This window comes from Panthera pardus, unplaced genomic scaffold, assembly GCF_024362965.1.
Source record: "Panthera pardus isolate Hobbes unplaced genomic scaffold, ASM2436296v1 HiC_scaffold_3, whole genome shotgun sequence".
NCBI classification, from domain to species: domain Eukaryota; kingdom Metazoa; phylum Chordata; class Mammalia; order Carnivora; family Felidae; genus Panthera; species Panthera pardus.
Window position 1 is genome coordinate 24,074,102 of NW_026526876.1, and position 12,114 is coordinate 24,086,215.

Consider the following 12,114-nt stretch of genomic DNA (forward strand, 5'->3'; position numbering starts at 1 on the left):
TAGTTGAAATTTCTGGCTACTCTTGAAAAAACCCTTCATGTGCTAATTCTGGCAGTCTGCATTTGGAATTGCGAAACAGTTGCCCAGTTTAGACTTGGACTTCATTCGTCTGTTACTCTTTCTCCACACGACTTCACTTATGTGTATTATCTGCCTAGACCCCATGGGAGTTTGGGGAGAGATCCTTGTAGTAAACAAATGAAAAAAGACGAAAAGACAATGTTATATGTATAAATCACGGCACGTAAGTCTCACAAAGCCTGACCATTGGCAACTTGTCAGAGTTAATTTTCAGAAATAATTTCCATGCCAATAATAAAGTTAAAAATTACCTTCAGGGCACCTGGCTGGCTCAGTCGGTTAAGTGTCAGACTTTGGTTCAGGTCATGATCTCAGAGTCCACGAATGTGAGCCCCGCATAAGGCTCTCTGCTGTCAATACAAAGCCTGCTTCGGATCCTTTGTCCCCCTCTCTCTCTGTCTGCCCCTCTCCCATTCACTCTCCCTGTCTGTCTCAAAATAAATAACAAATAAACTTAAAAACATATTTAGTAGAAATTACCTCCGATCAAACTAGTCCTTAGTACGTCTTAATCAAGTTAGTTACCAGTGTGCTCAGAAAAACAATTTTTAAAAAATGGCATTCTTAATATCAATAAACATTGCTTTAAGTAATTAGATAAGATGCACGTCACATAATTTATTTATGATTGCAAAACTGCATGCCCAAATAATAATTTACTTATTTTTTTTGCCAGAGTTTTAAAAAATGTGTGTATATTTTTGAGAGAGAGAGAGAGTGTGTGCATACAAGTGGGGGAGGGGCAGAGAGAGGGGAACAGAGGACCCAAAGCGGACCCCCCTCCCCCCGCACTGATAGCAGAGAACCCGATGTTGGGCTCGAACTCATGAACTGAGAGATCATGACCCGAGCTGAAGTTGGATGCTCAACTGACTGAGCGACCCAGGCGCCCCTCGTATATTCTTTTTATCTGGGGGAGAAGTAATTATGTTATGTATATGTATACATATGTCCTATGTTTTTTTTAAAGATAGATACAGATACAGATGTAACTTTTTTTTTTACCTTATGTTTTCCCCCAGTTTTATTAAGATATGCTTGATATACAGCACTGTATCAGTTTAAGGTATACAACATAATGGCTTGACTGACATACTCGGTGAAATGATTTTAAAACGTCATTTTAAAAGAGATTTTACATGCGACGTTCCCACCGCAGGATCCGTAGTTGTGAAAACCTACGCTTTCATAACGATAGCCGCCTGCCTTCTACCTCCAAGTATTCACCCGTTCGTAATTTATAAAATGAATGTGTCGCATTTGGAAAGAAAGCCTAATGTCACGTTAAAGACACGCTGTTCTGTGGACTTTTATGGTGACGTTGCTAAAAATCACCAGAGGGATTTTGTGTTGTGAGAGTTGAGGCATCAACAGCCACCTGGCTGATGCCGTGGCCAGTAGAGAGCAAAGATGTCCCTCGTGGTATATCAGGAATTAATCAGATAATATGAGGAATGGTGACGTTAATCACTTCCGGTGCCTTGGCTTTCTCGTGTTGTCAATACGTCAAATGATTTTCTACCATATCCCTTCGCTAAATTTTGTGTTTGCTTCCTGAGGACTTAGAATGCATGTTTGTTATATCGTAGGGTCACAGATTCTCGATAGCATGTAACACCAAAAGGCTGAACTGCTTTCCTGTCCTCATGGATATCATCAGCAATGGGCTGCTTGGGATCTTTAATTCTTCGGAGCGCATTCAGACCGACAGAAGTACTTATTTTGAAGTAAGTATAATATTATCTCATTTACCTTGAGCCCTAAGAAGTTTTCAAGAAGACCCTTGAATATGCTGACATAATATGTTTGTTTGTTTGTCTGTTTTTATAATGTTTATTTATTGATTTTCAGAGGGAGAGAGAGAGAGAGAAAGAGAGAGAGAGAGAGAGAGAGAGAACCCCAAGCAGGCTCTCAGCTGTCAGCACAGGGAACGCAATCTCACAATCTGAGATCATGACATGAGCCAAAATCAGAGTCAGATGCTTAACCAACTGAGCCACCCACGTGCCCCAATATCATGTTAATTTTTGTGAATTTGTCCTTGAATATGTGTATGTTTTAATTTTTTTTTTTTTTTTTTAGTGTTTTAGTTATTCTTGAGAGAGAGAGAGAGAGCGCACACACATGCACAAGCAGGGGAGGGCAGAGAGAGAGGGAGACACAGAATCTGAAGCAGGCTCCAGGCTCCGAACTGTCAGCACAGAGCCCGATGCGGGGCTCGAACTGACGAACCGTGAGACCATGACCTGAGCCAAAGTCGGACGCTTAACCGACTGAGCCACCCAGGCACCCTGAATGCATGTATGTTTTAAATACGTATAGTTTACGTTTCTGCGTTCATGCATACACACACATATATGCAGACACACACTATCTAGCAATGATTATGTAACATTGCAACCTGAATTGGGTGGCTTAGAGTCAATGGAACAGCAGAAAATATAATTAATTGGGAGAAGGAAATGACGGCCTCTCCTCTTAGATCTGTCACCACCTGTCACATCTGTGGTAATGGGACTTCATTGAAACAGCCAGTCTTAAAGGCCAGACTCTGTGGACTTTGTAACAACTCGACTTCCATAGGCTTTGGGTCAGCAATCCACAGAAAAATACAGATAAAAATTTCATCACAAGTTTTCTTGAGAAGTGAATAAGGCAATGCAAGCAGCAGGTTCAGTTGACCGAGTTATTGTAAAGACCAATAATAAGCACATAAACATAGAAAACCACAGGCACTCAGTAAATTGTGCTTATTAACACAACTACTCTTAATATTATTTTTCTGGGGAGTGCACCAAGTTTCCATTAAAGAACGTTCAGCTTTGACTAGATCAGAGGCCGGGCTGAATTAAAACTAGAAGCAGTTCTTGTGTAAAATCTAATCTCCTGGGGGGCGCCTGGTGGCTCAGTCAGTTAAGCGTCCAGCTCTTGATTTCAGCTCAGGTCAGGATCTCACAGTTGGTGAGTTCGAGCCCCACGTCAGGCTCTGCACCGTCACCATGGGAATTCTCTCTCTCCCTCTCTCTTTGCTTCCCCCCTGCTTGTGCATGCTCTCTCTCTCTCTCAAAATAAATAAATAAACTTATAAAGAATAAATAAAAATTAAAAAAATAAAATATAATTTTCCAGGTCTGCTGACATCCTGAGTCAGAATCTCCACAGTGGGGGGGGTGGTGTGCGGATCTAATACCCCGCCATGTTGAATCTCCCTTCACCTTCTTGATATGATACCTTGGGAATACTCTGTAGTTTCCTGGTCGCTCTTTGTTAGTAAGAATGATTCCAGTGCTGTCCAAAGCTTCAATGTCCTTTCCAATTCAAACACCATGGGGTCACTTTGTTGACCTAATGGATGTGGACTGGCGTGGGTGAGCTGCGGTGGACTTTGGCCTTTATTTTCTCCTTTTATTGTTTAACATCTTGGAGTAGAAAGGAGAGAGTTGATCTTGCTCTGGACACCCTGCCCCCCCCCCCCCTTTCTGCTCCCTTCTGAGTAAAATGTTGCTGGCGCTGGAAGCCACGAGGAAGGATGGAGAGATTAAGACAGAAAGAAATGGTGCCGTGGAGACATCGCTTCCTTCTCTAGCTGCATCTGCCACTGGTAGCTTCTACATATGTTGTCACCACAGCCTTGGTGACCTGTGTGATTGTCTCCGGTAGTGCTTGGCTTTGACCCCCGTCCCTTCTGTAGATGAAGATGTGCTCGATGTTGCCGAGCAGAATTTCCCTTCAGCCGCTGCCGAGATGTCCTCACTGCCAAGCTCTCTCCAGTTTCCCTTGTTCATTGTTTGATGTGCCCATCATGCAGGTAGTTTAACAACTTCCACCTCTGCTGTAACCTGTGCCTCTTCAGAAAGAGCTCTGAGGACTGTTGAGTGCCTCTTGCACGCTGTTGGAAAGCTATAGAGATTTGGGGTGTGATGAGGGCTGCCCCACGTTCCTCATAAGCACTTTACGGCATCGTTTTCTCCAACCACATCACAAGAGTCTTTCCTCCTGAAATCTCTTGAGAAGAAACAACTGTCTCCCTGTTCACAGGATGTCATAGACTTTGGGTCTAGAATTTCTTGTCTTGCTAGACAAGAAAGCGGGATGCAGGATTAAAATATGAGAGCTGGCTAATGTCCAGGAGAAGACAAGAGCCCCGATTAAGGGGCCTTGCTCCATTTTTATTAGGATCATGCTTACAAACATGGTGATGGACGGGCACAAAGAGACAATAAATCTGTGAACACTAACTGGTGGGTGTGAGGGAAAGGGGGTTTGGAAGATACACGGTGTTAGGCGTTTGGGTCAATACAAAACAAAATCCTGCCGCCGGGCAGATGGTTGTTAACAGCAGACAGGAGGCACCATGTCTGTTTATCTTAGCCAGCCTAGGGGATAAGACAGATAAAGCAGGTAACCTCAGGGTCAACAAGGTACCTTTCTTTTGCTAATTAGCTCTGGGCAGCTTCACCAGGCAGAGCCAATAGCCCTATTTACCTGTTTACCCGATTTGGTCCTTTCTTCCAGTGAAAGCAGCTTTCTGCTATGGTACTAAATTGCGGGGTGTATCCGTCCAGAATCCCTAATCTTCTTTACCTCATATACCCTTGCATTGGGGTCTTTGCCCCGCCTTCTCGATACCTATTTACTTAATCTTGTTTACCCAAACTTGGGTGTGAGCATCCTGTGGCTTTGTAATTCTTTATGCCTTGTGAACCCATCCACGTGGGGCTCAGAGAATTCCTAAACTTATTCCCCACAACAGGAGGCTCCAGGTTAACCTCAGATACTTAGAACATTTACCGTGTGATTTACATGTATTATCATATTTCAATGTCCTAATAAGACTTTTAAGATGGACAGTATTATCATTATTATATTACACATCTAAGGAAACTGCCACATAAAGAAGTGATGATATGTTTCCTTGGCTATTATGTTTGAAGAGGCTAGTGAATAATCTGGATAGGCAAGAGGAGAGCACTCCCAAGAATGAACAGATAACCCGCCCTGAGTTCCTGCCTTTACAAAGATGCCTTAACTACAAAGTATTTGCTACCCACCAGCCCAGCTGACCTCGAGTTCATGGTTGATAAATTCTCTTTGGGCATCCCCTGCTGATTTCCCCACCCAGCTTCTGGCATTCTCCTACAGTTCTGCAAGCCCATCCCCCTTGGATCTAAAGCACAGAGCTCGACGTTCCCGAGTGTTCTTAACCAGCCACTCCTGCATGTCCTCAACTGACCAAGTGACCCAGTGACGTCCGGTGTCCCTGGGGGTCCCTCCAGGCTGAGCCCCTACCAAACTCTGACTTTGGTGGGGTATGATCTCACATGGACATAGCATGTCGTTTACAAACCAAGTTGTGAGGAAGGAGGCTGGCTGTTTAGACTAATTGCGATTTTTCCATTCCCAAAGATCTCCCAGATCTGGAAAATCTACAAGGGTGACCACAGGGAAAGATATGAAATGGGTCCTTGGTGTCTTCTCTACCGTGTCCGGGGCTGAATCTCTGCATAAGCATCTTGAGCAGTTTTTATGTGCTCAGAAGGGCACTGAGGTTTAGGAGGGGCTAAGAGGAGAGGGAAGTAACACATGATACCTGACCTCAGATGACGTGCTGTGTAGTGAGACAACCAATCCCATATTAAACTAAGGCTTCTAGCAAAGCGCAAGGCCCTCCTTACCCTGCGTAGGATTTTTAATTGTTTAAATTCACTGCCCGTATGTAGAGGTGTGCTGGCCATTCTTCTCCCAGCCCCACCACCTATTTCCTCAAGAAATCTATATCTGCCAGGTCCCTGAAGGCATATGAACTTGCCACTTCCACACCTCGTTGCGCTAAAGGAACGATTCTTTGCAAATGTTGGACTGAACTGATTTGGCCCCAGTTGCTGAGCATAGCGAGATAGCTCTTCCACTGAAAGCACACCCACTCTGATGTCTATTAAAACATCGGCTAAATGTTGCCATCATGATGAGGTCAGAGGCACAGAGGCTTTGTGCCTGCCTCACGAGTTATTAACTGTGGGACCTTAGCCAACGGGTACAACTCCGTGGAGTTTGCTTCTTCCCCAGTTAAGCAGGATACATGTTCAAAATGCCCAGGTTCCTGCACCACGGGATTGAAAGAGTGTGGGTGAGAAGTTGCAAATGGGACCTTGGGAAGTGCTCTGGGGGGTTCGACCAGTTCACTTATTTGAATGGTTTAGTTAAGTACAGATGAACCATACATCCAGCCGCCATTAGCTCATGTGTTCTGCACGATTTCAGGAGCACGTGTCTTATGACCACGAGTACCTGAGTAACGCCTTCTTCTGGATCCCTGTCGCCGCCTGCTTTACTCCTTACATTGCAATGAGCAGCATCAGCGACTATAAAGTAAGAAGAGTTAACAAAGTCCTTATGTGTTCCTGTTACTCACAGACCCCTTCTCCACTATGATCGTTCCATTTACACGGAGGTGGTGAGCCCAGTTTGCGTGCTTGCAACAATGAATCGCCAGGCATTTTAAGAAAAGGTTGACAAGGGGCGCCTGGGTGGCTCAGTCGGTTAAGGGTCCGACTTCGGCTCAGGTCACGATCTCGCGGTCCGTGAGTCCGAGCCCCGCATCAGGCTCTGTGCTGACAGCTCAGAGCCCGGAGCCTGTTTCAGATTCTGTGTCTCCCTCTCTCTGGCCCCCTCCCTGTTCATGCTCTGTCTCTCCCTGTCTCAAAAATAAATAAAACGTTAAAAAAAAAATTAGAAAAAAAAAAAAAGAAAAGGTTGACAAATATGAAGCAAAGGTTACTTCTCTTAAACAAATTTGGGACCTCAGGAAGCTTGGGAGGTACCATCAGCTAACAGGGAACGGCAGCCTTCATCTGGTTCATCACTGAGGTTGTTATGGATGACCACAACCTTCTGACATCATCACAATGCCCCACTCAGGGATGGTTTTCACTTTCAGAAACTTCACCAAGTTACTCAAAGTCCTAACCAACTCAGCACAGCACTTTGCCTTATTGTTGGAAAAGATGGCCCCTTTAAAGGTTCATTCGAGCTTCCTTCCGTTGGAACATACTTGTACTAAACATTTTTTTTTTTAAGATATTCATCTAAAATTCAAATTTAATTGGCAGTCCCATGGTATTGATACGGCTTTCTCCTTAACCTCCACAGCCGGCCAATGGCGATGTCACGGAATTTGCTTCTGAAATATGTTTAGAATCTTTCCACATTCCCCCACCCTCTCCTTCAACACCCTAGTCAGAGCCACTAACATCTCTCTCCTGAACGAGCACATCAGCCTCCCGCTGTTCACTGTGTGTGGATCCTCGTTAGTCTTCGTATCCACTCTCCACACCGTGTGACAGAGCAATTAGTTAAAAACACACATCTGGCCACATTGATTACCTGCCTAAGTCCCCTCTGTAGTTTCTTGCCAAACCGAAGGCTAAGAATGAAACCCTTGCTGCCTAGCTTGAAAAGCCACGCATGGTCTGGACCCGGATGTCTCTCTCCATTTTGAGATGACATCACTGTCACCCTGATGACTATGTCTAGCCTGCTGGCTTCTCTCCAGTTTCCTGAGAGCATCACCTCTACCCACGCAAGTCTTCTCTCCTATTCTCTCTGCCTGCCATGCTCCCTACCAGTCACCTGTATCACTCCCACTCACTGCTTAGATCCTAACTCGGGTCCTTCTCAAGAGAACCCTCTCTGACAGATACACTAATTACAATTCACCTCCCTTCTTTTTTAAAAAAATTTTTGAATGCTTATTTATTTTTTAGAGAGATGGAACGTGAGTGGGAGAGGGGCAGAGAGAGGGGGAGACACAGAATCCAAAGCAGGCTCCGGGCTCTGAGCTGTCATCACAGAGCCCAATGCGGGGCTCAAACTCTCGAACTGTGAAATCATGACCTGAACCGAAGTCAGACACTTAGCCAACTGAGCCCCCCAGGTGCCCCCAATTCATCTCCCTCCTAAAGGCTCTCATGTGATCCTTATCTTAACTCTTTTAATTTTACTTCTTAAATTTTATTTTATTTTATTTTATTTTATTTTATTTATTTGAGAGAGAGCGGGAGAGGGACAGGGAAAGAGAGAGAGAGAGAGAAAGATTGAAATTCCAAAGCAGGTTCTGTGCCCAGTGCAGAACCCAATGCAAGGCTCCATCCCATGAACCTGGGATCATGACCTGAGTCGAAATCAAGAGTCAAACGCTCAACCGACTGAGCCACTCAGGCAACCCACTTCTTAAATTTTAATGTGAACAATTTTGATTATGTAGCTTTTGCTACATTTATTTGCATGTTGCTTTTATCTACCTTCCTCACTGCAACTCAAACTCCCCAAGAACCCCATGACCAACACAAAGTCAGGCACATGGTGTGCTCAGTAAACAAACACATCAACGAACAGAAAACGTCCAGCTCTCTAACACGCCCTCACTATTATTCTCTCTCCTGCTTTTTTTCTGGGTACATTCCCCTTTCCGGAATATTTGTCTCCATTCCAACTGTTTTCCTAACGAATGTCTTTACATAGACTCAATGTTAGATTTAAAATTTTTTATTACTTTTGTGCTTCACTGTTAGGAACATTCAAGTAACATTTTAAGCCTTGTGTTAAGACAGTCACTGCAACAATGTAGCTTATAGTGGGTCACAATATCAAAATCAACTTCCTCGTTTTCCTATGTAATAGCGAACGATGTGGTTTACTTCAAGGCAATAAATCAAGACCATTTTTATGTTATTAATTTTAGCAGACGTCTTCTTATGCCAACCTAAAGAGCGTGTAATGAAATTGACTTGTTAGAAGAGCATTCCTTGGACCTAAAATAAAATGCCAATTATAAATGGACTGTTCACATCCAGCATAAATTTTAAGAGTCTTACGGGAAATTGCAAGCCTACATCTTTTGAATCTGTGTACAATTTGTGTTCTCGCAAAAGGAAGGGTAGGGGCGCCTGGGTGGCGCAGTCGGTTAAGCGTCCGACTTCAGCCAGGTCACGATCTCGCGGTCCGTGAGTTCGAGCCCCGCGTCAGGCTCTGGGCTGATGGCTCGGAGCCTGGAGCCTGTTTCCGATTCTGTGTCTCCCTCTCTCTCTGCCCCTCCCCCGTTCATGCTCTGTCTCTCTCTGTCCCAAAAATAAATAAAAAACGTTGAAAAAATAAAATAAAATAAATAAATAAAATTAAAAAAAAAAAAAAAAAAAGGAAGGGTAGCATTGCAAAGAAAAGAACAGGAATTTTCTCACTGAGGCAATGCCCAGTCATGTGGTGGTGGAGCATGAGCTGGTTATGTGAGTGCATTTCTCTCTTGGACGGTGACGTCACCATACGGTCCGGAGCACCACTGATCCCCCTGACAGAGGAGTATGGCAAGTGACCGTGTCAGTTACTAAATCGGTGTGATATACGAAAGGGACACGGGACAAAAGTGAATGATTTTGTGACCACGTATTTGCAATTTCTCAACTGTTCAGCAGTTTTGATGATGCCTCCTTTCCTTTACCAGAGCAAAGCTCACTCCCAGCTCCGGATTTCAGGCCTCTACCCTTCTGCTTACTGGTTTGGCCAGGCACTGGTGGATATTTCGCTCTACTTCTTAATCCTCCTTCTCATGCAAATAATGGATTACGTGTTCAGCCCAGATGAGATTATATTTGTAATTCAAAACCTGTTAGTTCAGGTAAGTGGTAAAAGTTATGAGATACTTTTATTAGACTGCATTTCATGAATGCCGTAACATGATTAATCTTAAACTAAAGAAATTCACGTTACCTTTCCTATAGCATGGTTTGGAAAGGTGAGGCTTAAGGCTGACTACTTTCCTGGAGAGTAGTTATGTTATCCAACCTTAACATTTCTGTTTTCAGATCTTGTGTAGTATTGGATATGTCTCTTCCCTGGTTTTCTTGACATACGTGATTTCATTCATTTTTCGCAATGGGAGGAAAAATAGTGGCGTCTGGTCATTTTTCTTCTTAATTGTAAGTACGCATTCAGTACACATCATTTTATTTTTAAATCATTTTTAAATAATTTTAAGAATATATGTCTTAAAGGCAAAATCAACAGGGCGGGGGGAGGGGGGGAGAATATCAAACTAAAAAAGCTCCTGCACAGAAAACCAAACAATCAACAAAATGATAGGGCAATGTATGGAATGGGGGAAATATTTACAAGCCATAGATCTAGTAAGGGGTTAATATCCGAGCTATGTAAGGAACCTAAATAACTCAATAGCAAAGTAAGCATCACCGTCATCATCCGATTTTAAAATGGGTAAGGGACATAGACATTTTTCTAAAGAACGCATCCAAATAGCTAACAGGTACGTGAAAATAAGCTTAATGTGACTAATCATCAGGGAAATGCAAGTCAAAACCACACTGAGCCATCACCTCCCACCTGTTAAAAAGGCTATCATCAAAAAGAGAAAAGATAAGAAATGCTGGCAAGGATATGGAGAAAAGAGAATCCTTTACACTGTTACTGGGAATGTAAATTGGTGCAGCCACCGTGGAAAACAGTATGGAGTTTCCTCAGAAATTAAAAAAAAATACAAGTACTATATGATCCAGCAATTCTGCTTCTGGGTATTTATTCGAAAGAAATGAAATCACTATCTCTTAGAGATACGTGCACCCCATGTGTATTGTAGCATTATTCACAATAGCCGAGACGTGGAAACAACCTAATTATCCACTGACAGACGAATAGCTACAGAAAATGTCGTATATACATACCATGGAATATTATTCAGCCATAATAATCCTGCTACTTGCAGGATTAACCTTGGGGAGATTAGGCTAAGTGAAATAAGTCAGACAGGAAGAGACAAATAGTGTATGATTTCACATATATCTGGAACCTAAAAAACCAACCTCATAGAAAAAGAGAAATGAATGATGGTTACCAGGGGCTGTGGGTGAGGGAAATAGGGAGATATTGGTCAAAGGGTACAAATTTCGTTATCAGATGAGTAAGTTCTGGGGATCTGATTTACAGCATGATGATTATAGTTAACAAGGCTGTACCATTTACTTGGAAGTTGCTAAGAGAGTAGCTCTTAAATCTGCTCATTGTCACAACAAAATGGTAACTGTGTGAAGTTCGGGATGTGGTAACCAACCTTATTTTGGTAATCATTTCACAATATATATGTGTGTCAAATCATCCCATTGTACATCTTAAACTTACACAATGTTATATGTCAATAATATCTCAATAAAGCTGGTGGAAGAGAGATGAACCATTTAAGGATGAAATTAATCCAACCAAGAAATAAGCTAAAATAAAGAATTTAAGAAAATAAGAAATGCTATAAAAGCACTGGTCGGGACCACTGAATTCTGTTAAACATCCATGAAGATTGCATAGCTTTGGGAATCATGGTTATAACATATTTATATTTTCTTTTTTTTTTCTTTTTCTTTTTTTAATTATTTTTTTTAACGTTTATTTAGAGACAGAGAGAGACAGAGCATGAACGGGGGGAGGGGCAGAGAGAGAGGGAGACACAGAATCGGAAGCAGGCTCCAGGCTCTGAGCCATCAGCCCAGAGCCCGACGCGGGGCTCAAACTCACGGACCGCGAGATCGTGACCTGAGCTGAAGTCGGACGCTTAACCGACTGAGCCACCCAGGCGCCCCAAACATATTTATATTTTAAAAATCCACAAAGTGTAATAGTTCCTTTTATAAAGCGAGCATAACTTTAACAACAAATCCTAAGAAAGAGCAAAAAAAAAAAAAAAAAAAAAATCAAATTAGCCTGGAGAATCAAGGACAGTTCCCTAAACAAAAACATGACAAAGAAAACCCAGAAGGAATTTAAAAGAAGAGGAAAAGCAGGCCAGTGATTTATTTCAGATTGTGATGATGGTTCAGTATGAGCAGCTATCAAACCAGCAGAGGAAAACAGCATGAATTAAGAAAACACCATACAATTCCTTTAAAAATGCCCAGTAAAAAGTATAAACACTGGAAGGACAAATTACTAAAAACCAAACTAAAAACAAAAAACATAGTAAGCTTATACAGCTGTTTG

General features: G+C 42.7%; 1 protein-coding gene across 4 annotated transcripts in view; it reads left to right on the top strand.

The window, feature by feature from the left end:
• LOC109277031 (ATP-binding cassette sub-family A member 9) overlaps positions 1-12,114 on the top strand; it is a 61,914-nt gene that overhangs the window by 33,854 nt on the left and 15,946 nt on the right. For all 4 annotated transcript variants that reach the window (XM_019466420.2, XM_019466422.2, XM_019466421.2 and 1 more), the window contains exons 22-25: positions 1,671-1,808; positions 6,343-6,450; positions 9,578-9,751; positions 9,939-10,052. In XM_019466420.2, the coding sequence (XP_019321965.2) occupies positions 1,671-1,808; positions 6,343-6,450; positions 9,578-9,751; positions 9,939-10,052 (534 nt within the window). The remainder of the gene's footprint in view (positions 1-1,670; positions 1,809-6,342; positions 6,451-9,577; positions 9,752-9,938; positions 10,053-12,114) is intronic.